At 44.5% G+C, this 25,771-nt stretch overlaps 1 protein-coding gene across 1 annotated transcript in view; it reads left to right on the top strand.

The window, feature by feature from the left end:
- Positions 1–260: 260 nt before the first annotated feature.
- Positions 261–25,771, top strand: part of ATP8B4 (ATPase phospholipid transporting 8B4 (putative)) — a gene marked incomplete at both ends in the record, with an annotated part of 118,325 nt that continues 92,814 nt past the window's right edge. The window contains one exon of the mRNA XM_080930941.1: positions 261–273. Coding sequence (XP_080787067.1) covers positions 261–273 — 13 coding nt within the window. The remainder of the gene's footprint in view (positions 274–25,771) is intronic.

Here is a 25,771-nt window from a genome sequence, read left to right as displayed (position 1 = left end):
CTTCTTCCCTAGGGCCTATGATGTGTCCAGCCACAAGATCTTGGCACCGTTAATTAATAGCGCCAAGTATGGGTCTCGGCTCACAGAACAAGCCTTTAGAAAGTGGTTGGTTCCTGTGGTTGTTTTATTGAGCATGTTCACTGCTGCTCTAGGTAGGAAATGGAGACACCCTAAATGTCCTCCAACTGATAAATCGATAATGAAAATGTGGCAGTGTGCACATTATGGAATACTATTCAGCTGTAAAGAAACACGAAGCAATGAACTTTGCAGGTAAGTGGATGGAACTAGAAAAGATCATCCTGATGAGGCAGTAACCCAGACCCGGAAAGACAGATAGATGTCTCGTGTTCCTTATCAGAGGCTTTGAATCTTTGGATGTGAGTACATAGCCCGGAGGAACTGCAGGAACCAGGAAAGTCCGAGGTGGCGGAGAAATAAAGAGGTGAACAGCAGGGTGAACATGGTCTGATCCGGGAAATGGGAAAGGCGGGGTGGTTGGGGCGCTAATTAGGGTTGGGAAAGATGCATTCAGAAGGAAGGAGGGTAAACAACAGAAAGGATGTTTGGAAAGGTTATAAGGAATCATAGTATTGATTATGGACCTAAAAAGAAAGAAGCCTACAATATACACAAGTTTGTGTAGAAACAGACATGTGTAGTTTAAATTAGATTCTTTTATCTGGGCTGACAGGGATCCCTCCAGGAGCCAAAGACTACCTCAGTACAACTCCAACACCAGCATGACATGAGGGGCCATTCTTTAAGTTGTTGGTCAAGAATGTCCAAGAGTCTCCCAAAATGTTACACGCTGCTCTTGCCCCTGGCTGTCTCCCATAGATTGAAGACACCATGAGCTTCAGACAGGGTCCAGAGCCACCTGAGCTTGAACTGGTCTGAATACCTTCTCCTCAAGGACTAGCTTTCATGGTACCAGAAGGCACCATGCAAGCTTCCAAAGAAGAGCAACCTTTCTTAATAGAAATAGGATGCCCACATCAGCTGCGGGCATAGCACGGTGCCCCCAAGGATGTGATCACGGCATGAATGCCTGGGCAGTAATCAGCAGCTCTCTAGTTCCTGCTCAACAGGAAGAAAATCATGCCTGGCACTGGAATCTACCCAGGGTTAGTGACGTCATGGATCATGGAGGAGAGCCTGCAACTACACGTTATCAAACCAACACGATGCCTACTAGCTGCAGGTCAGTGTAGACCTCACTCCTCACCAAGGGGCCTTCTGTTTTAACAAAGGTCATCACAGAAAACCACAACCGATCAAAACGCCAAGGGCTACAGGCAACCAAGGAATGCTGCCCTATGCATGGTAGCTAGAGAATGGGAACAGTCTGTACACCAGATGGATGGGTAGCAGAAATGTGGGAACACATACCATGGAATGCTATTCCTCTCTATGACAAAAAGAAACCATGAAAATTTCAGGCAAATGGATGGACTTTTCACAAAAGACCATATGGACTCTGAGGGACACATGTTACCTCTCACCCGTGCTCCCAGTCCTTAGACATGGACGCAATACGGAGTAATCACAGAGACCAGAGAAGTGTAAAGGGAGTGTGTGGGAGTGTGAAGGAAATATCAGAATATAGGGGATAGGAAAACCAGGATGGGGTGCCAATGCGGGGGCACTACAGAAGGAGAAAGAGGAAAGGGTGATGTATTTTACCCCAAAGTTGTTTGACAAAGCCCCAAGGACTCATATTTCTTTATATGTACCTAAATCATTCATATTAAACCAAGTTATGCTACTTGGGTTGACAGTGCTCATCACAGGAACCGGAGACTAACAAACGCGCTCCCCGGAACTGTTTTTTAAGAGATGGTCAGGGTAGCCCACGAGACTCCCAAAACAATACAGATTATCAACGAGGCCCGCAGGGGCTGAGGGTGAGCCTCTGGTGCTGCAGACGCTCCATCTGTAGGACACAGGACTAGCATGATCTGAGCTGGGTCTAAAATGAAAGCCTCCTTCCTGTAACCTGGCTTCCTCAGTACCGGAGAGTTCTATGTGAGCTGCCAAGGGAGGGAAACAATTCGTCCTACCGCCCAGCCGCGATGAGGCGTATGAACCGGGACAATACCCAGCATGGCAAGATACGTATGAGGGTGCAGAAAGTGGTACCCACCCGTTGGCGGCAAACGACAGCTGCCTAATAGGGCTTTATGCCCACTCAACAGGAGGGAAACCATGGAAACCTGGCCAGTTTCCTGGGTTAGGGCGGTCATGGGCCTTCGAAGAGAATCTAGTGCCATACACCAGCTCACTACATCCTCCAGCATAATTCCTAACTGTGTTTTAAATGTTATCTTTAGGCCCACAGACAAGTGGAGCTTCCACTCTTCCTCACGGAAGCCCCTCCTTATAGCAAATGGAGAGAGACCATTACAGAACACCGCAGCTGAACACAAGGGAGAGACCTGGGGTCCCGGGAACCCGAGTGCCAGTCAATAGATCAACATCACCGCTCCTGCGTCTGCGGCTCAGGGAACACAGAGGAAGAGATGGTGGGAGATTGTAGGCGCCGGAATAGCAGGAAGTCTGCCGTGAGACTGTCTCCGTAGACATGTCTGCACAAGCCAGACCAGAACAACGGGCAATACCGGGTGAAATGCTAACGCGGAAGGGGGTAATCTCACGTGGCTCAATCCCAAGGCAAAGAATACAGACAGTAATTGCTGAGAGGGAGAATTAGCTTCTCCCTGGGACGACCCCCCCCCCCAAGATACCAGCCCGGAAGCCACACCCTCGCAAACAACACACACGGACCCAGCAGATTGTACTTATATATTTGCATGATATAATTAATAATAACCAAAGGAAAAGAAGCTATCCGTTTGAGAGCGAAGGAGGGGACAGTGGAAGGGACGGAGGCAGGGGACTCGGGAGGGGCTGGAGGGAGGTAAAGAAAAGCAGGGAGTGATGCAATTACCCTTTGATTAGAATGGATTAAAATTAATATACTAAAGTATTTCTACCCTTTGTCCGGCACTGCACACTGATTTCCTGAAGATCACTGACCACACTTAGTTTCTGCATAAACTTCTTATATTTCTTCTTTGCCAAAAAATCACTTAAGCACATTTTGTTATTTTTTTCTCATTTTTATTTTGTTGTGCAAAAAATATTTTCATTCTGAACTTTTATTTGTGTTTCTAATAACCAGTTTTGGCTGACAAACTAATACTGTTTGTTAGTTTTTTGATGAGGGAACAAAGTTAAAAATTTCAAAGAAGCCTCCAATGACTGATAAGTATTTTCCTTTTTTTTTTTTTTTTTTTTTTTTTATATACTACAACAAAAAGGAGGGAAAATATAGATAAAAGGCAGCATGATGCATGTTGGCCTTAAGCTGCATTTATTCCTACTGTCCACTAGATGGCAGAAGCTCACCGAGAATAGCGTTCCTATGGGTCTGAAAACCACGTGATCGATGATCTGTTTGGACGCTTGGGACAGTATTCGTCCTAGCAGAAATTTTCTAAAAACACGCACTCTTCAAGTGGTAAACTACTTCCATCACCACTCAGTAACCTATTATTATAGTTAAAAAAGGTTGCCTGTGAATAAGTTTATTATTGATCTGTGATTGAGATAAACTCTCATCAGGTAAGATGCTAACAACAGAAGTTAGAGAATAGGACTCACCAAGACTGAACCACCGACCAAAGAGCACACATGGAGGGACCCCGTGGCGCCAGCTGCATACGTAGCGGAGGCTGGCCTTGCCTGGCATCAGGGAGGGGAACCCTGGGTTCTGTGAAGGCTTGATGCCCCAGCGTAGTGGTGGGGGTGGGTGGTTGGGAGGAGGAAAGGATTGGGGAGTCCTGGGGGGAAACCAGGAGGAGCATGATAACATCTAAAATGTAAATAAAATAACCAATAAAAAAAGAGGAAAAAAAAAAGATGTACCAATAAAAAAAGGGGGAAAAAAGATTTACCAAGACATGTTTTTATACTTAGTTAAGATTTCAGTTAAAATACCCGATGTTCTCATTTTTACTTCAACTATAATCCTGATACTAAAAACCAGTGGGAAAAAAAAGAACCCCAAATTAAACAAAATATTAAGATTTGTTCCGACTGAGATTACAGTTGCACAACCTCTTCGGGGGTCATGGAAGAAACATCATACTTCCGGCGGACTCCGCAGGTCTTAGTCGCTGCCTCTTGTGGTCGCTGCTAGACACAGGCTCCAAGCTCAAGTCAGCAGCAAGCAGGGCCCAGAACTCATCTTGCCTCATACGCAGCCTTTCTGAGGGGCCAGGGAGTCACTGCATTTGTATGACACCCCAGGCCCCCTGTTCTTCATCCTGCTCTTCTGAGCTGTTCCTAGTACCACCTGCTCCTTAGGGCCGAGCTTGGGTTCCCTGGGATGGGATGTGATGCTATAACCCCAACCCGAGGAAATTCCAACACGGTTCCAAGAAATGACTTAAGGCGAGGCACGCTATTGGAAAGCTAGCATATGCGACAGGGAACTTTGTTTCTTTAGGTGTGGAGGGGAAGCAATCTGACACTATGAGGGCATTCGAAGAAGGCTGCCTGGAGTGAGAGGGCTTTAAAAGTGTAGCCGGGGAGGAGGTGTTTGGAAAAGGCAGACACGGTGGATAGACAGAAAGCCTCGAAACAGCTCGTAGCTGCGATCAGTAAAAGCAAACCACTCCTCCGCGTAAACTAAAAAATAAGTTCTTTGAGGCCGTCTGCATCGGTCCCTCTCGTTATCAGCCTGCGGGATTTCTATCCCTTGGGATGAGTTCAAGTGACACATCGTTATTTCCGGTTATTCATTCCTCTTTTGTCTTGGCTGCCATACGGTTTCTGGAAGTACCTTCCTAACACACAGTGCTGAGCTCAGATGCCTCCTTCACTGGCTCACCCTGCAAAGGGTCCAGTTCCCGGAGCATAGCGTCTCCTGAGGGAAGGTTGATCTTGGGAAGGCCTTCTATTGTGATATCTTATGACTTTTACTTGTCTGTCTGTTGCCGAGAAAGCATGCATACCCATTTACATCTAAGCAAACTTTGGGCTCGCTTTTCAGATATGCAAGGTGGTCTAGAGTGTGTATCTGCATTTTCCTGCCTGAAGCAAAACAAACAACAAACAAAAAAACCCCCACGAAACTAAACATCTCCCCAATGGATGTAGTGGCACATCCGTGTAATCTCAGCGTCCCAGAGGTAGAGACAGAGAAGACAGGAGTTCGAGGTTACTCTTAGCCACACTGAATTGATGGCTAGCCTGGGCTACATGAGACCTCACCAAAACAAACAAACAAACAAACAAACAAACAAAAACTGCAACTCATGCTCCCTACACTCAGATTATGGAGTCAGACCTGTGGAGTCTGAAGCCCCTCCATCACAAGTATTCAGAGACCTTCCGGTATTAGGTTATAATCTGTGACATCATCTCTGGCTAGGTACTCAGATGTACAGGAAGAGGCTGCTGTAGTTGTGAGGAGCCAGGAGGGCAGGGGCTCTGGGACTACTCCCCCCCCCCCACTGCCCTCGCGCCCTCCTCGTCCCCGCTCCCGCCCTTACCCCACGGCCCCGTGGCACTGGGCTCAGGCAGCGGTAAAAGTAGCTCTGCCTCACCCCAGGGCTTGATGGAGAGGTGCCGGACTGTTTTGGAACTCCTGCAATGGTAGGGCACAAGGCTGAACCAGACCCAGTAGTGCTGTGGGTTACCCCAGGCAAGGTTCTGCTCCTGCTTGTGCTAACTGGAGGCACCAAGCCTCAGCTTACTTTCCTTTCAGAGCGAGTCTGGCTGCCAGCACCTTGCACTCTTCTGGGTTGGAGGAGGACCCCTTGAGCCTTTTCTCTAATTCTGGATGCTCTTCCAGCTGGACTCGTGGTCAGGGATCCCCAGGATTCAGGAGTCAGAGTTTGATCTCTGGGAGCTCATGATGGGAGGAAATCTATTCCTGCACATTGTCTTCTGACACCTCCAAGGCACTCTGAAATGGGCGTTTTTACAGTCACCAAACTCATTCCGTCTGACTTCCCAAGCCATTTCCTCTCTCCAAGTAGAGAAACAAAGTTGACACTTGCTAATGCCGAGTTCCCCCTGCACATTTCACCCACTTTGGGTGAAATACTTGGTCTGTCTTCTTGCAAGCATAGACTTTGATCTCAGACACTGGCTTAAATCACCATACAAGGTTAGTGACCATCTTGAGTATTTGACATGCAGAATCTAGTACAATTTTCATTTTGTACTGATGAAGCCTGGGTCTACAAAGGTACCTGTTACTGCTGTGGCTGTATCAGCTTCAGCTAATGTGCCATACCACAGAAGCAAGCAAGTTCTCCGCACGGATCCAGTATAAGATAGAGCATGCCTAGAAAAAACATATGACACAGAATAGGAGGTGTCTCAGATTGTCCTGATCAGTTGTCTTTCATCGGAGTAGCTTCTAAAACGGAATTTCAGCTTTTTACTGTTTCCTAGGAGCATGCCTGTCTGAGGGAAGCTACTGGATTCTTCCAAATTATGGGGTCTGTATCACAAGGTTTTTAGTGTCACAAACAGAGGTAGACAATACATAACTTGGCTATGAAACCCAAGATAATTTGGTTATAATTGGTAACATTTCAACTCTCTGTAATTGCTGACATGTGTTTAATCAACCTGGAACATTTAATACAGGTCCCCCTTCCCCATTGGAGCTCTTTAGTCACAGTGCTCCCTGTTGGCCAAGTATTGCATTTTGTGTGTGTATCAAATTTTGTCTCATGGCCTCCGGCATCAAGAAGGCTATTCTTAGGTAAAGATGAAGCTGAGTATGTAGGAAGTACTCAGTGTTCAGAAGAAAGGAATGATTGGTACAACTATTGTGGAAGAAATTCCTGGATCATGTAAAATTTACCTGCTACCATGATCCAGGTCTGAGTTCGTTTGCGTCCTGTGCACTTGACATAGCATCTGCATGTGATGTAACATATGACGTAATAGAGATGTGGTCCTGGAGTTAAGATAATCAAGCACACAGTGTGAGATGTCCAAATAACGCCAGCAAATGAGGACAATGGGCATTTTAATTAAGGGAAAATGCAACATGGGGCATCAGTGTTATCTGATGGTGTAGCCCTTCCCTCCCCCCAACCCCACCTCCTGGGGTTGTCGGCCACCTGCCCTTGGGGTCAACTAGAGCAGAAATGGAGCAGGGTTCTGAGTGTGACGGAAGGATGTCTGGAGACCTCTGAGGGGAGACAAATCTCCTTTACTGTTCCAGGGATAGGGAATGTAAGGGGGTTTAGGGGTACAGGTGGAAAGGGCTGATTGGTCATAATAGAATTATTATTTGGGTGGGAAGCCAGAGCGGGGTTTGTGTGTGGAGTCCTGCAATGCTTGCAGGGAGCTCTGTTCAAGGTTATTTTCCAGACAAAGCCAGCCACTTGTGCTCAGGGACACTCTTGAGATAGGGTCAGACTGAGAAAGGGAGTCCTCCATTTTGCAGTGAGCTCGGAAAGCCATCCAGTCGTGGGGGGCTATGATAGCAGGGTCGCCCTTAATCGTGGGTTTCTCCAGTGTGAGGGTAATGAACTTTGACTTTAGGGATTTCGGCAATCCACAGTTATGTTCAATTTAACCACACTCACACGGTGCCATCCTCCTTCATGCTCTCTTGCCATGTGACTTTAACAACACAGTCCCCAACTTTCTGGTCTTCTCTTCATTTGTCTGTCTCTAGTTTGGAACAAGATTTTTATTATGGGAGGAACTATTTTCTTTTTAGGTTTATTTAATACCCAGCGTTCTGTTCTCCAACAATAGTCATAAACTGGCAATTCTGTTTAAGTATGCACGTTAACAAGACTCATATATGTTCCTTACCATTTCATACTACCTATGTTTAACATTGCATTTTCCCTATGTGAGGAATTCGCTTTCCTCTGAGCAGATTAATTAAACCATGTATCGGCCAAGACCTGAGTCCATTTCCAGCCCTTTGGGATGACTTCTAAAGAGAAATGGTTTCAACGTTTTTTCCCCCCTGAAATTTCCTAACACAGTCATCATTCTCAACGTTGTTTATAAATAAACATTTGTAATTTACAAATGAAATTAAATTATTCAGGAAAACTGCAGAAGATACATCTGAGTTTAAGTGCTGTGTCAGGAGACGCTGGTTATAAAATAGGAAGGATTCCCTATACAATGCTGGAAGCCTGGAGGCGCCTGATCACCAGTGCAGAGACTGAACTACGTACACATTTGCGTTACTTCTGGTCTAATGCTTGGTCTCTGTGGCTTATAGCACTGGACAGTGGAAAGAAGAAAATGGGAACATGTTAAAGATCTAGACGACATTCACTTGGGTGCTAGGAATGAAGGCACAGCAATGCTCTCAGCTATAGGTACCGTCCATAACATCAAGTTAACATTGCATAGCATCAAAGTATGCTTTGAAATGTCGTGAAAGCATTTTAAAAGTATTATTTAATTATAACATTTCTCCTCTTCGTCACCTTATGGGAGAAACTCTTATTTTACCATATAAGATATTTATTCAAAAGCATTTTGTTTTCTTTTTAGCCTTTTTTTTTTTTTTTTTGTATCAAAAGTCCGTTTTGTAGCTGTGACTCGATAGCTCTTCCTTATTGTCCACTAGTGTGATGGTCACTTTCTGTCTTCCCTGAACATGCCTTTTTCCTCAATGAAACAGCTCATGTGCTGAGTATATAACAAAACAACACAGCCCACGAGTTCCAGACATGAGAGAAGCGAAGCAGGCGGCTTATTATTGCAGTATTTATGTTCCCACATATTTGCTCATACATAGTTTCTAAGCCACCACATTACCTGGAATACTCATCAACTTATTTATTTATTTATTTTAAACCAAAATACAGTCTTAGTAAAGGCCGTTAACTGTGATGTTCATTTTGGCATCACACCGACTCCTGGCAGCGACATGCTGTCCTAGTTTACCCCTCTCCAGTCAGTAAGCCACACCGAAATGGTCTCCCTTACTCAAACAAATAGAGACTACATGGGGCGGCATGGCAGCCACCGAGCACCTCACATGTGTGCCTGGGAACTTAACCCCTCCATTCTGGGAATGAACAGCGCCAAATGGGATTCGGGGATACGGCAAACAAGCATGTCCATTATTTGGCAAAGGGCTGGGTCTAAACATATCTCTTTGAGTTAACCACCTGCACTGCACTGTTGGGCATCCTATAGGCAATATCACCTGTCTGAGGGCAAGTACTAAAATTATAGCCAAATAGCAAAGATGAATGTGTGTATCGTTTCTTAAAAAAACTAGCCCAATTTTGCTGACTGTGAAAAACATGATTTCAAACCCAAAGTTAGAACATCTTCATTGAAAGAAATGTTGTCTCGTTAAGATGCATAGAGTGTGGAGCTGGGCAGATGTTTGGTTTGGGTGGTTACATTGATTTAGCTGTGTGATGTTTTGATTCAAGAGTTCATTATTATTTACCTTTTATTGAAAATATGCTTTTTTTCTTACATACTATATTGTGATTACGGTTTCCCCACTGTCTACTCCTCCCCTTCCCCTCCAAATCCACTTCCTTTCCGTCTCTCATTAGAAAACAGGCTTCTAAGGGATTACAATGTAAAATACAATCAGACAAAACAAAACCCAACACGTTGGAATTGGACCAAAGAAACAAACAGAAGGAAAAGAACTCAAGAGAAGGCAGGAGAACCAGAGGCCCATTCATTCATACTCTCAGGAATCCCTACGTAACACCAAAGTGGCAGTCATGGCAAACAGCAGTGAACCTGGTGCAGACCCACGAAGGCCCTGCGCTTGCTGGCTCGGTCTCTGAGTTCACGTGAGTGAGCGGTGGTCATGTTGATTCAGAGGGCCTTGTTCCCTAGGTGTCCTCCATCCCCCTTGGCTCTTACACTCTTTCCCCCTCCTCTTCCACAGGGTTCCCTGATCCCCGAGGGGAGGATGTGGTGGAGACGGTCCATTTAGGGCTTGTTCCAAGGTCTCTCTTTTGCTGCATGTTGTCTGGCTGTCCGGTCTCTGTATTTGTTCGCATCTGTTGCAGGGGGATGCCTCTCTGATGCTGGCTGATGTCATAAGAGGTCATTTTTAAAAACACACTGTATGTCCAGAAAACTCATACCTCATGTATTCATAACTGTGGAAGATCACTGTTACCCAATCACTTATTTATTTTTGTTCCTTTATTGCCCTTTTAATACCGTACAACATAGAGACACCCATTCCTTCTCCATCTTCCAAGATGTTTGAGTTTGAGTTTAAATCCCCCTCTCTCCTTTTAGATCCCACATAAGTTTATTTTCTTTTGGCTTCCTTTGTATAATTAGGACTCTTTCAATCTAACTCTTGATGCTCTGTTTTTCTTTCCCCTTTTTTTGATTGTATGTTTTGTTTAATGTTTGCATTGCTTCTATAGCACAATCATAGCCATCTTTAAGTTTGCTTTTAATTACAGATATTTGTCAAGTTTTGTTTCAGAATCATTTTTCCTACTTTCTTGCACATGTGCCTAGGCACACTACAAAAAATTCATTCATAACACAGTAAGGGCGAATATTACTGATGTAAACATCTTCCACTGATTTCCTGTAATTAAAAAGTAATAGAATTATAGATATTGAATAAGGCTCGTAGATTTAGTTCAAATTCCACAAAAGAACAAAGATTTGTTTTTTAACTGTGATGGGTTGGCTTTTGGTTACAATCAAAGCTGAAAGCATAATCCCCGGTTCCACTCCGTAAATGTACCTCACAACCCAATAAAATGCTTTTTAGGATAGGAAGAGAACATGGAAAAACCAGGAGGAAGAAACGTTTGAAGAAAGGGCCTAAGAGTCATGGACGTAACTTCTTTCTTACGCAGCCACCAGGTATGACATGTAGTCCCTGTAGCATCAAGAGTAACTATAGTGACCAAGAGTGCACTGGTTCAGTGTTAATGTTGCTGGTGTACACAGCAACCCAGACCCTTATTCTTTACCTAACCTCTCTGGGGCTACAGATTGGGGCTTAATGACTAATATCCCAATATCCACTTATAATAGAATACATACCATATTTGTCTTTCTGGGTCTGGATTAGTTTACTCAGGATGATTATTGTTTAGCTCCCTCCATTTGCCTGCAGGTTTCATGATATCCTTTCTAAAAATAGCCGAGCAATACTTCATTGTGTAAATATACTTTTTCTTTACCCATTCTTCTGTTGAGGGACATCCATCCTACCAAAAAATACTTGCTCAACTATGTTTATTGCAGTTTTACTCATAATACCTAGAAACTAGAAACAACCTATGTACTTCAACAGAAGAATAAAAAAAAAACCCGTGGTACTTTTACACAAAGAAGTATTACTCAGCTGTTAAAAAACCAACATCATGAAATTCTCAGGAAAATGGGTAGAACTAGAAACTAGAAAACTTCCTGATCGGAACACCAGTAGCACAGGCACTAAGATTGACAATTAATAGATGTTGATCTTTTCAGTAAACTGAAAAGCTTTAATAAGGCAAAGGCCACTATCAATAGGACAAAATGACAGCTTATAGAATGGTGAAAGATCTTCACGAACTCCACATCTGATAGACAGCTAATAGTCAAAATATTTTTAAAAAATTCAAGAAACTCGACATCAACAAAACAAACATCCAATCTTTGGCTTTCCGTAAGGGATTTACTCATTTTTTCCAATTGTTTTTATTTTCCTGGATTTCGTTATTTCTTCTTTAAGGACCTCTATCATCTTCATATAATTGGTTTTACAGTCTTTTTCTTGTCCTTTAGCTGTGTTGGAATACTCAGGGCCTTCTGCAGTAGGGTAGCTGGGCTGTGGTGGAGACATATTGTCCTGGTTGTTACTGATTATGTCCTTATGACATCTAGGCATCTGGGTGTCAGATGATTATAGGTCGAGGTGATGCTGACTTCTGGGTTGTTCTTTGTTGGGTGGGTGTTTTCTTCCTTGGTTTCTGCTTCCTCTCTGGATTTTCAGAGTATGAAGGCCATGTGTTGCTTGATTTACTGACCTGTGTTCTCAGGAAATGCCTGCTGGTGTTGGAGTCTAGGATGCAGTGACAAATGGGATGGGGGCTATGAGGGGACGGTCGGTGGGGGCCACAGGAGACATGGTCAGGGGGAAAGGGAGGTCTCAGCTAATAATCACCTGGGAGGAGCTTGAGAGACTGGTTTTGGGGAACAGAGAGAGCTGAAAAGGTCTTCAGGTAGACTACCTGGTCCTTTGGCAGGTGTGGCCTGTGGTTGAGCAGGAGGTGGGGCCCAGGATACCACAATGAGTAGTGGGGAGAGAGGCCAGGAGGAGTTGGCCTGTGGAACCCACAGGAAGTGTGGGGAGGTCGCAGCTGGGGTTCTGTGACGCTGCTAGGGAGGAACCTGAGGAACTGGGTCTGAGGAACAGAGAGAGTTTAAATCCTTTTTAATCAAGTCAAAGAGGACTCAGGTGCAGCTGTGAAAGAAGCACAGATAGACGCCGACTAGATGCATCTGCTATCTCCATGACTCAGTACCTCATAGAGTTGTTCTGATATACCACACAGAGACATCTGCATCACAGATGGCTCAGGGAATGCTGAGGAAGTAAGGGGGCAGAAAGCTTGTAGTAGCCACAATATAAGGAAGTTTGCTGTGACATAGTCTTCCCTAGAAATGGCTGTGTAAAGGAGACCAAACAGTTGCGGTATCACTGGGCGTGCAACATGGAAGGGGCAAAGTTTCACGGGGCCTTGTCCCTAGGTCAAGAATTCAGCCAATTATTGACAGCTGGGGAGAGCAGAGTTTGCCTTTCCCACGGGTGAGCTCCCTTATTGATTGTCCAAGGTAGAGTGGTCAAGCTTGAAATTATGTACATATAAACAACAAAATGGAGTCATATATGTATGTACACACACACACACACACACACACACACACACACACACACACACATGCAGATACAAACACACACATGAATTAGAAAGTGCTATGCAATTTATTGATGTTAAATCACTACTATGATCTGTAAGATCAGCAAATAGGATCTCATGAAATTCAAAACCTACACAGTAAAAGAAACTCAATACAGTGACTCTTTGACAGCTGCACATCTGCTAGAGGATCGGTGTTTAGACTATACAAAGAACTAAAACAAGACAACAACAACAACCACCACCACCCCAACAACAACAGCAACAACTCAATCACCAGGAAAAGAGACAAATTAAAAATGGACAATGGAGCTAAACAGAAACTTCTCAAAAGAAAACTCTAAATGGCCTTTTCATCCTCCTTGTTATCTTTGTGTTTTAAAGGTACATGGAAAACATGTGGCCAGTACTCAAAATCTGAGGTTTTAACACATTGCTCCCTCCCCATACTTCTCACTGTGCTAGCAAGTTCATGGAGAGCCACGATAGCTTTGAAAGGAAAATTACATGGCAGTCTTGTGTATGTCTTAACTGCTGTTCTATTGCTATGAAGAGACAGTATGACCAAAGAGACTTTCTTCCTTCCGGTTTCAAAGAGTCAGACATGGTGCTGGAGAAGGGGCTGGGAGCTCATTTCGGATCAGAAAGTTGCAGGTAGAGAGAGAGAGAGAGAGAGAGAGAGAGAGAGAGAGAGAGAGAGAGAGAGAGAGAGAGAGAGGTGTGGGGAAACTTTGCTAGTTAAGGGTGAAAGTGTACCATTGACCCAGTAGCCTTCTGGGGCTCCATGTGTAGTGGGTGACTCCCTTTATTAGCACAGCTTTTCCTTCTCCAACCTTATCTGGGGAGTTAAAAAACCACACACATATCCTCTACCCGAGGATGTCATGTAGCCTGTTAGGTTATAGGATCAATTTCCTTTCCCTTGATAAGGACCTGAGATTCCTAAATGCTTTCCCATGTTAATGAGGCATCTTGGTATCCTAAGCCCTCAGCTAATGACCTTTGCCTATGCCCCACCCCCAAACTTTATAAGACTCGAATCAACCAAAGTGAAGTTGATTTACCTCCCGATAGTCCCAGTGTGGTCATTGTATGTACTCACAGGGTTTCCATCTTCCACCCCACCCCCTCGCTCATTGTCTCTGTTCCCACTGCCCTCATGGACTGTATTGTTTCGAAGAGTAAGGAGACCCATAGAGAGGGAGCCAGGCTGGGCCTGGCATGGCTTTTGAAACCCCAAAGCCCACTCACTCCCAGTGACATAGCTACTCCAACCAAACCTCCCAATCTTTCCAAACAGTTCCACTAATTGAGAGCCAACCATTCAAACATATATATCCATGGGAACCGTTCTTACTCAAACACCACAGTATGTAATCACTGTCCAGAGCAAGTCAATGTTACTAAAACACCAGGATGGCTACTGTAAATCCTGAGGAAGGTGCAGAGAGAGATGGTACTGTTTACCTGAACTCCAAGATTGCCAAAGCAATCAGCAGGGTCAGGGTGTCTAGCAGCTGCCCCTTGTGTACACTGAAACATCACACTTCCATCAATGGTTAGGAAGAGGGAACTCTACATTCAGGACTGGATTAAATATAATGGCTCCACTTTGCACTGATAACTAATGCCTGAGGATTAAGGAGTTTAAGTTTGGAGTGAAGTGGCCTTACTAGTGAGAATTTAGCACTCGACTAGAGGCTCCTTGAAATGACATCTGCATTCCTTCACCTGGGCAGAATACCTCCAGACTGCCTAGGAGGGTTCCTTTCCTTCCAGGGCTTTGTCCCAAGAGCACCGAGATCCATATCAGTTTTATGTATGTCAGGTGTCAATGATGAAAAACCGAAGAAAATGTCTAAAAGGCTACAGACTCCTTGCTTAGCGGCAAACATCTGTTCGTTTTGTTGCCATGTAAAGCCCCTGTGAGAATTCTGGCACCTGCTTTCCAGTTCACTCCCACGTTTTTTAAAGATGGTCTAGAGTGTGCCTTATGAGCTTGCGACAGGTCAGTTGAAGGATTCCCAAACTTTCCCTACTCAGATCCCATTCATCTGAGAAATTTTATATTGCTCCAGGCATGCTGGAATATAAAATGGCTAGACAAACAAAATATTCACTGATAATAAACTGTAAAGAAGCTTAATTTAAAACAATTCTTTTATACATCATTTATTAAACATGAAGGCAAACTTGCTTATCACATGACATACTTTTCTACTGCCACGATAAAACACCACGACCAAGGCAACTTATAGAAGAGTTCATTTGAGTTTGCAGTTCCAGAAGGCTAGAGTCTGTAATGGTGGAGTGAAGACACAGAGGCAGGAACAGGAACCCGAGGGCTCACATCTTGATCAGCAAGCAAAAACCAGCGAACTAGAAATGGCAGTCTTTAAACTGTCTCAACCTATCCCCAGTGACACACTTCCAACCTGGTCATGCCTCCTAAACATTCCAAACGACACCGACAGTATTGGGGACCAAATATTTACTTGCTTGATTCTCTGGGAGACATTTCTCACACAGAGGACCCATGTTTACTGTTGTACAAAGAATTGAAGCTTGACTAGATTCATGGTTGTTTCAGGTGCTAAGAACAAGTGGCTGTTGAGTAGTTAGCACTAGGCAGGGTATTCACATCACCCCTTCAGGGCTCCTGGAAGAGAGGACGGACAGACTGCAAGATCCCAACAACAGGGAGGAGAGAACCATAAAATATTGTCACATGGATTCCATGTGCCTGAGGCACTCATGAACTCCCAACAGTTACTGTTGCTTTAAAGAGGCCTGAATAAGACGGAAGCAGCCAACATTCAGTCATAGATGTTGAAAGGGGTCACAGAGCCCCCCCCCCCCCAACCAAGGAAATGAATGTCAGTTGAACTTGGTTGGAGGAGAGGAAGCCATTACCTTCAGTTTCGTGGCTACTGGTGAGTTACTTAAGCTCTAGTGGTGAGCTTCACACCCATGCTCACCTAGCATTCAGTTTTAGTCACAGTGTGAAACCAAAGTTAAAACTAGACATGAAAGTGGTAATGGAACTTGGTAGGAGGAGGGATGAGCTGGTAGCAATGAGAGGAGGGTTAAGGAGGACAGAGGATGACTGTGACTAGAATATTATGTGCAATATGCAATTGACACAGTAAATTAATGAAAAATAAAAGCTTATCTGCATGCTTGATGTGTAGAACATTTTTGATCTTATAAAGACCTGATTGACATTTTAATTTTATAATTATTATTGCTCTTAATACTGTCTCAAATAAATATGTAATACAAAATGGCAAAATGACTTGTATGGCCACTTTAGAAATTGCTGCACATTCTGCCCTAATTCTAAGTAAGAACTCATTGATTTTTTAAAATGATACTCAACAGCATTTTAAAAAGCATGTACGATTGAGTGTGTGTGTGTGTGTGTGTGTGTGTGTGTGTATCTGTACTGGCTGGTTTTGTGTCAACTCGACACAAGCTGCAGTTATCATAGAGAAAGGAGCCTCAGTTGAGGAAATGCCTCCATGAGATCCAGCTGTAAGGCATTTTCTCAACTAGTGATCAAGGGGGGAGGACTCAGCCCATTGTGGGTGGTGCCATCCCTGGGCTGGTAGTCCTGGGTTCTGTAAGAAAGCAAGCCAGTAAGTAACATCCCTCCACAGGGTCTGCATCAGCTTTTGCTTCCTGACCTGCTTGGGTTCCAGTCCTGACTTCCTTTGGTGATGAACATTGATATGGAAGTGTAAACTGAATAAACCCTTTCTTTCCCAACTTGCTTCTTGGTCATAATGTTTGTGCAGGAATAGAAACACAGACTAAGACAAATTGGTACCAGGAGTGGGGTATTCCTGTGACAACCTGACCATATTTTGGGGAGGACTGTGGAAGGACTTTGGAACTTTGAGTTAGAAGAGCCATTGGGATATACAACCTTGGCTATCTCTGGAATACAGCCTCTTTGTGCTTTCAAAAAACATTTCCCAGAAGATTTCACCTCAGTGATGCTGGTCTCTTCTTAATCACCACTAATTTCTTAGCTCCAGCTGACCAGCATCAATAGTCCCAGTAACGCAAAGGTTTTGTTTTAGTAGTTCTGGTATCTTGTTAATCACAGCTGATTCTTCAGCCCCAGCTAACCAAAACCACAGAATTTTCATAATCAAAACAGAAACAGTCCTGATAAGAGCCTTTAATCTTCTATCTGAAGCTAACAGGATCCTTCTTGTCATAATTTTAATATAAAGTTTACCCCAAAGGCTCATCATACACCAAGGATGTAGTCTGTATGTGGTAGATCCAATCTCTGAGAAAAGATTGCATCATGGGGCCTCTTCCTTTACTAATAGATTAATTCACTGAGGAATTCATGGTTTGATGACATTAAACCATGTGATAGAGGCAGGGATAAGGATAAGGTGATAGGGGCAGGGATAAGGTAGAGAAAGTAGCTTACTGAACACACCATTGGGGGCTGTATCACATTTTAGACTCTTTCCTCTGCCTCTTTGCTTCCTGGAAACCATGAGGTAAATGACCTATTCTAGCCCATGGTCCAACTAACATGATATATGGCTTAACCACAGGCCCAGAAACGGTACTAATTTATATATACCTTCGGCTTACACATTTCATGAACACTGTCATCCTCAGATCTCCTTCAGGTTCTGGTCCCAGGTTACACTTTGAACGGTTTAAGCAGAGTCAGGAGACTGCAAATCTGACCACTTAGGCAGATGAGAGCTTTACACAGCAAAGTTATGTTGTATTGTCAGGATTATTTTTTACTGAACCAGTTATGGTTTTTCAAGTAGTTACTACCTGGGGTTATCTTGCACACCTGGCAGAATTATGCTTTTCTCAAGAAGAGCCATGTGGCTTTAGAGCAGGTCAGGACTTACCACTGGTTGTAACCCCGAGACTGCTTCTTGGAGCTACCGGTTAGATGTATGGTCTTTGTTGTTGTTGTTGTTTTCTTTATTAATTAATTTATTTATTCCCTTTACATCACAGCTCCCCTACCCTGGCTTGTCTCCTTTTTATGGGAATGAATCCTAATGGTCAGTGAATCCTGGTAAATGAGTATTTATCATCCTATTCAGCATCCTAGCACGCTAAATTTTGCTCTAGCAGGCATGGTCAGCACACTACTTACCTTTCACGTATTTTGAAGGGAGCACCGTTAGCTAAAGTCTACTTTGTGTGACTTAATGTGTTCTAAGAATTTATTAATAAAAATCCTTTATAAGTCTCAACTCTCTATTACTTTGAATTCTTCTATGTTAGATACAGAACTTAGCTTGGAGAATGGCGAAGAATGTATGGAGTGTCTGGAAGATGTGCTCTGACTAGCAGATCTTTTGAACCCGAAGTTAACCTGTTCTTTCCCAGTGCCATGTGATAGCATAGGGACTCTTCATACCTAATTGTCCTGCAGGACCGGCCAAAAGGCTCCGAGGGACAGAGCTTTGTTAAAATTATTTGGCTATGATCCTCTTTCTGGGATCGTAGCCTGCTAAAGAAAAACTAGTGTGTGTGTGTGTGTGTGTGTGTGTGTGTGTGTGTGTATGTGTGTGTGTGTGTGTGTGTGTGTGTGTGTGTATGTGTGTGTGTGTGTGTGTGTGTGTGTGTGTGTGTGTGTGTGTTAATAGGGTGTCTGACTCCCCCTGTCTGAGATGGCAAGAACTCTCAGAGCCCCAAACTGATCCTTCTTGGATCCATTTCTCCCATCTTATTTTCTGGAAAATGCTGCTATGGCTGGAAGGAATTCTTTTCATTTTATTCTTGAAAACCTTTTATTGATTCTTTGTGAATTTCACGTCATGCACCTCAATCCCTCCCACTCATCTCCCTGTTCCTTTGTCTCTTTGTATCCGCCCTCTGCCCTTGCAACCTCCACTCCAAAATAAAATAAAATAAAATAAAATAAAATAAAATAATAAAAATCATGTTGTAGAAGCTTCAGTGTGTCACAGTGTGTCTCACAGCACACCCTTCTATTCACACATCTTTACTTGCAGATGTTTACCGCAATGAGTCATTGGTCTGTTATAAGGCCTCTGGCTTCTGCTACCCTATCTATATTGGATCTTTATAGGGACTCTTCTCAGATACCTTGTTGTTGCCCCGTGTCATAGCGATCCTGCAGCTTTGACTCTGCAGGAGGACCAACCCTTTCATGAGCTCCGACAGTTCCTAGATGAGGTAGATGTTGAGGTGGGCCAACTCAAAGCCCTGGATCTGGCCTGGGAGGTAACTGAGCTTGTCATCCTGCCAGCAGTCCTGAATTTACACCATCAGGGTGGGCTCTTTAGCACTGTCTCAGCTAGCTCACCCAATGCCACAGCTTGCAAGGGGCGGGGTCAGCGCAACACCGTGCCTTGGGAGACAGTCTAGACTAAAGACATCAGCATGGCCTTTGTGGTAACATGGCCTATGTCATCGATACCTCAGCTGCCATAGGGCTATGGACCCAGACATCTGGCTGGAACCTCACCCTGGCTTCCTCATATCTGCCATTGTAGTGGTGCCAGTGACAGGTGCTTGGGTGTCTTTCTTCTGACCCCCTCCCTGGAAGGAATGCTTATGATACCAATTCATAAAATCATAGGCTCAGATTCTTTTGTGTACACATATATTCAAAGAGGACACTGTTTACCCTGATAGGCAGGTATGCCATATGGGGAAGTGCTTCTCTTTCTGGTGCCAACAATCTTATTTCAGGATCTACATAGAGAGGCTGACTTTACCAGGTGTCTGGCTTGGGGTTAGGCTGTCTCATTTAAAGCTGTGGCCTCTGGTTCTGGAACAGAGAATGCAACACGAAGGGGCAAGTTAAATGCGACTCTCCTGGCTCTAGTGGGTGGGTTGTGTAACAAGAAGCCATAACTTCGTCTTCTGTTTGCTGCTCATGTGCTGAAGAGATCAAAGCCTCTGCGAAAGAACCAGATTGTTTTCAGCATTCCCCAGTGAGGGATGTTAAGCGTACAGAAATGTGAACATATCTATATCTCTACATCTCTGTATCATCTTTAAATCATACCATATCAATCTGCATGTAATGACAGATTTACATTATTCTTAGTTTCATTCTAATAGAATAGGAAACACTTATGTTCCTAAGTCGAGGTCCTTGCTCGAGACTTAGCTGTGAAAGAGATGTTCCATCCTTACATTCTCTTATTCTTTTGCTAGTAGTTGGTCAGTTTATATTGGCCAATGAAAGAAGACTTACTGCGTTTCACAAAATATTAACCCCCCCCACTAGGAACTGGTTGTTAAGGGAACTGGGTGGTCCTGCTGAGTGTGGTGGTTTGAATGAGATTGGCCTCTATGGGCTCATTTGGATACAGTTGCCAGTTGCTGGAACTGGTTGAATGATTAGGAGGTGTGGTCTTGTTGGAGGAGGTTGTCACTGGGAGCAGACTGAGCCTACTTTGGGGTTTTAAAAAGCCCTGCCATTCCCAGTGTGCTTCCTCTGTCTCAAGCCTGTGGATTAGATGTGAGCTCTAGCATGCTTGCCCACCCACTTCCATGCTCCCCACCATGATGGTCATGAACTCACCCTCCAAAACTGTACCCCAATAATCTTTTTTCCCCTATAAGTTGCTTCTGTCATGTTGTCTTTTCACAGCAATAAAAAAAGTAACGAAGATGCTGAATTTTAGTCCAACACACCAGATCACACGTAAAATTGAACAAGGTTAGATTTTAGATCTTCAAAAGTTCAGATTTTTTGATATTTAAATGGTTATGTGTGACTTCAAAGATCTGATGTATCTGTTTCTGAATGGGATGGTGAGTGGGTTTCAGTTCAGGAGAAAGTGATTCAGTAGGACGGGGGAATGAGTTGTGTAGGGGAGGAGATGGGATGGGGTTGGGGTGGGTAGAGAGGGTGGGGTTAGGGTGGGTAGAAAGGATGGGGTTAGGGTGGGTAGAGAGGGTGGGGTCAGTGGGTACAGAGGAGGTGTTGGGTGCGTAGGAAGGGTGGGGTGGGTGGGTAGAGAGGATGGGGTCAGTGGGTAGAGAGGTTGGGGTCAGTGGGTAGAGAGGGGGTGGTTGGGTGGGTAGAAAGGATGGGGTGATGGGTAGAGAGGAAGTGGTGGGGGTCTGTGAACAGCAGTTTCCTGGAGTGCAGGAAAAAATAATAAAATTTCTGTTTATTCTTATTAACCCCACTTTTTCCTCCTCTATCCCTCCCTCCCTTCCTTTCTCCCCTTTCTCTTTTTCCTTTTCTCCTTCTCTTCCCCTTTCTCCCCTCTTGTTCCTGCCTTCTCTCATTTTTATTTCTCACTAAGGTCTTGCTATGAAACCCATGCTGGCCTCAAATCCACAGCCCTTTTATCTCAGTCTCCGTGTGGGGACTGCAGACATGCCCTGTCTCTCCTGGTGATCTCGTCCTGTTGCTGGTGCTGCTGTACAGAGAAGATATGACAGGAGCCCTCGGGGACTTTGGCCTTAGAGCACAGGGGATGGGGGGATGGGTGGGTGCAGTATTCAGTCGGATCAGGATGTAAAAGCTGGAGCTGTGGAAGAGCTCACGGCATGGGCACCTTCCTTCTCTCCCGAGAAAGCTCATGTAGCAGACACTGAGAAGGTTCTGGAGACAGCAGAGACGGACTCGTGTTAGGAATGATTATGTGACAGGTACCGGGTGACTTTTGGCTTAATTTTTCTTCAGTTCACGGCACATGCAATTTACATACTAAGTTGTTCTTTAATTCATGTCACCTATTTGGGGTGCATTTAACATCAGCTTAATGTTGATTTGAATTTTGAAAAAAAAAAAGAGGTCATCTGGTTCTCAGTCTTATGACTAGACTGTCAAGTTGTGTCCACGGCCACACAATATTGGCCAGTGTACTGGGTTAAAAAAGGTCACAGAGGCAATGCTCAACCTACTCTTCATTGTAAAGCATCCTTATTTTAATCCCTTTAGAGAGATTACCTCTTTCCCCAAGTTGTTTCTGGTCTTCTGTGGCATATAAAGGGCAACCGTGGGTCTTTTTTCTAGGAGTCTTGAGTTGTGGAGTGTGTAAGTGGGAGGGGTCATTATTTTTGTCTGTCTGCCTTGTTGCAAGAGCCAGGGAGCCCGGGAGGACGCTATCACAGGACAGTGGAGTTGAAGCACCAGGGACCACTAGGGACTAACTTGCTCTGATTGTCAGACATGACCAAGCACACTTGGTTCCAGTGCTGAACTGGCAACTCTGATGCAACTTCTGGGAAAATTCTCAAATGACTTAAAGTTTGTTAGAAAAGGAACTGCATCCTTCTTTAAAAAAATAACTAGAGCAATAGGTCTGAAGATGTCACACATTTCACACATAGAACTTGGAGGAGTAGAGCCGGAGCTGATTTGGAGGCCTTCTCCCTGAGGACTAGCTCTCATAGTATCTTAAGATACTGCACAGCCTGCCAAGGGAGAAAAACAGTTAATAGTCCTGCTGGGGCAGATCTATCCAACGGTGAAATAGGAGTGCTTATATCTTGGGCATATACAAAAGTTATCTAGGTGGACTTAAGGACCTCAGTAGGAGGAAATTCATGCCTGATACTGTAAACTACTGTGAACCTGTGGCTAGTGAGGTCATGAACCCTAGAGGACTTCTACCCCTTTTCCACAGATAAGTGTAGCTTCTATCTCTCATTAAACATGTCTTTTTGCAGTAGATGGATACCATCACAAAAATTCACAATGGCTAAAGGATATGGGGTGCCCAACCTCACTTGAAATATCTGTGGTACAACCATCACATCCAAGACTCAGGGAACATACCAGAAGAGGGGATGGAAAAACAGTGAGAGCCAGAGCACAAGGACATACACTGCGAGACTATCTTTTATACTCGACCAGGAACTCACAAAAGCTCGACAGTATGGCTGCCTAAACAAGACCCACGCAATGACAACAGCAGCTGACGAGTCGGTGTGGAGGGGAAAATCTCACTGTAACCCTCACTTAGATAAAGAGCTGCAGACAATTAATGCCGATGAGAGGTGAAGACTATTTGCTCCAGGGACACGCTCCCTGATAGGTTATCTAATCCCAAGTGGTCACTTCTAAACACAAACACATGTGAGCAACACTAAGCAGACGCAGCAGGTCGTATTTGAACACACACACCACACACACACACACACACACACACACTCATACTAATGATAAACCATAATAATTAAGGAAGAAGAGATCCTGAACTCGAGAAGGAGGGGGGGGCTAGAAGGAGCTAAAGAGGGAGGAAAGGGATGGGTAAAATGATGTAACACAGTACTTATGTATGAAATTCGTAAAAATATGTGCAAAAAAGAGAGTCGCAAGCTACCAGCTATGGTGGCACACACTTCCAATCCCTGTACCCAGGGAGCAGAAGCAGGTGGCTCTCTGTGAGCTGAGGGTCAGCCTGGTTTCTATAGCAAGTTCCAGGCAAGATAGGGCTGTATGGTGGTGGTGGGGAAGCATCACAAACTGAAATATTTTATTTTTATCTAATTCCACTCAACGGACCAGAATCCCTCAAAAGTGATTCCAAACTGAAAAAAAAAAAATTAAAAAGTCTACTTCCCATGAAATCTACAAAAGGGTTAAACCCTGGTGTCCCCTGCTTCAGAAATAAGGATGTTGGGAAAGAAGTGTTGCTGCATCGTGCCTTAAATGGTGCTTGTGTGTGCTCAGCTTTCCTTCCAGAGAGAGCCCAGCTCCCTCAGTGATGTCTGCCCATTGCTGATTGTTCAATCCCTGGGAAAACAGGTGGCGACCCCAAAGATGCTTGCCCGTCCTCCTCTGTCCAGTGCAGCTAGAAGCTTGCCAAGTGGACAGTATAGCTGGCTTTCCTTGTGTTCATCACCTCAACCTTGATTTCCACAGAAGAAGCCATCCTCCAGTAGCAGTCTCTTGGGACTCTCCTTTTGTTCAGCCTGGCTGTGGTTGCAGGTAACAGGAGGTGGAGATGCTCCTCAGGGCTCAGGCTCTTTCCAAGGAGTGCTACCTCCCCCTCCCCCCGTGCTGCAGGGAGGGGGAAGGGAAGGGGGGAAGCTGCTTTCTTGAAGTGACAGCATCCTTTCCTGAAGACTGTTGATTCTGGTTGCCACCCAGCAGCTTCCGGTTGTGGTAAGTGGTCAAGGGTGTGTGTGTTGTTGTGTGTGTGTTTTGCTTTTTTTTTTTCTTCTTGGAGTTGAACTTTTCTTGGATGGCCCCCTAGAGAGTCAGTTTGTTTTCTGTAATTACTGGAGCTTTCAGGCTCAGCTTGGGTGTGCTTACCCAGTAGGTACTTGTTTGATCTGTCTGCATTGCTGGGGAACCCCCTTTCTGGGGGAGAGAAGTTAGATCTAGGTTGAGGTAAGTAGGGGGACCATTCTCTGGCTAAACAGATGCAAGTGGATTTTTCTCGAGACTTAACTGACGTTTTCTTTCTTCCAAATTCCGGTGTTTGGCTTGCTGTTTGCAGTTTTCATCTGTATGGTTGAGCTTGTTTGCCTTGTCCTAAAAGTAATTTTGGGGGAAATTAGTTGAGGTTAGGCGATAGGACACTTTCTTTTCATAGTGCTTGAGATTCAGATTTTTACTCTGTTGAGAGTCCCGTCTAAAGTCCTGGATGGCAGGGAGCATCAGGAGCATCTTGGCTTTACAGTGTTGGGCTGCAGGTTTCGCAGCCCGAGGTCCCGTTTATTCTGTGGTTAATTCCTGCTTCCGATGTAGGGTTCGCACTGGTCTGTGTTTCTGAGGCTGGGGGGATAGGTTTTTCAGCGCTAAGGTTTGTGTTGGAGGAGAAAATTGGATCCTTCGGCTGTTTTGTTCATAGACGTGACAGAGTTTCAGGTCTCAGGCTGATGAAAGAAGAAACTGGTGAGAACTGTTATTTGGGAGATTGAAGTGTTTTGAGAAAAGGATGAGGGAATAGCGGGGTTCATGTGAGGTACAAATGCCTGTGCTTGTGAATGGGCCCTTCTCTCTGATGTGGCCGCCCGTCAGCCTTCACTGGAGATGAAGACTTAGGGGGCCTCATTTACTAATGCATATTGTTTGATACCGTATAAATGAATCTTGAAAAATAGACCAAGTGATATTTTGTGCCCCTGGGAGATTGTGTGTGAGTGTGTGCTTGAGCACGGCAGTGTTTTGTTCATGTACAAGCACACAGAAAGTTTCCTTAGTAGACAATAGTTGAAATAAGACATCTTTCCCTCTCCTTCCTTTACTTATTTACCCCCCCCCCCCTTATTTTGAGACAGAATCTCACTGTGTAGCCTCAGGTGGCCTGGAAGTTACTATGAACCAAGCTAGCCTGGATTCACAGAACTCACAGAAATTCACCTCTCCTGCCATGTGCTGAGACCACTATCTCCCCCTCCCTCCCTCTTGCTCCTTGCCTCCATCCCTCTTCCTCTTTCCTTCCTCCTCCTCCTCCCCAGTGTCAGCTTCTGGAATCAAATGTACATTCTAGACACTCCTGTGTAGCACATTGGTTCTGTCGCAGGATTTCTCCTGGAAGGCTTGCAGAGAAAACAGTAGCTTCTTAGTTATCTTAAATATTTTACATGTTGGTAAATACACTTGTGAGTATTAGACATTCTAGGTTTTTTTTTCCAGGAAACACGTTTCTTCCCTTACTCTGGGGCCCTTCCCTTTCTCCCTTTACGTTCTTGAGTTTGGATGCCGAGTGCCTCTCCCATGCTGGGCCCTTCCTGGACCAGACTTTGAAGGGTGAATCTCCCTTTGCTCTATCACTGTTCTTTGATTAGCTCATTCTCCTCAGCTCCTGGCCTTTCCTTGCCCATCTCTCCTCTGATTCTTCCTCAGTGAGACCATTCATTCCCAGGGCTTTAGCTCTCAAACATATGCCTTCCAT

The sequence above is a fragment of the Micromys minutus genome, assembly GCF_963924665.1.
Source record: "Micromys minutus genome assembly, chromosome: 17".
Classification (NCBI taxonomy): domain Eukaryota; kingdom Metazoa; phylum Chordata; class Mammalia; order Rodentia; family Muridae; genus Micromys; species Micromys minutus.
Note: the sequence above shows the minus strand (reverse complement) of the source record. Positions and strands in the feature narration are given on the sequence as shown.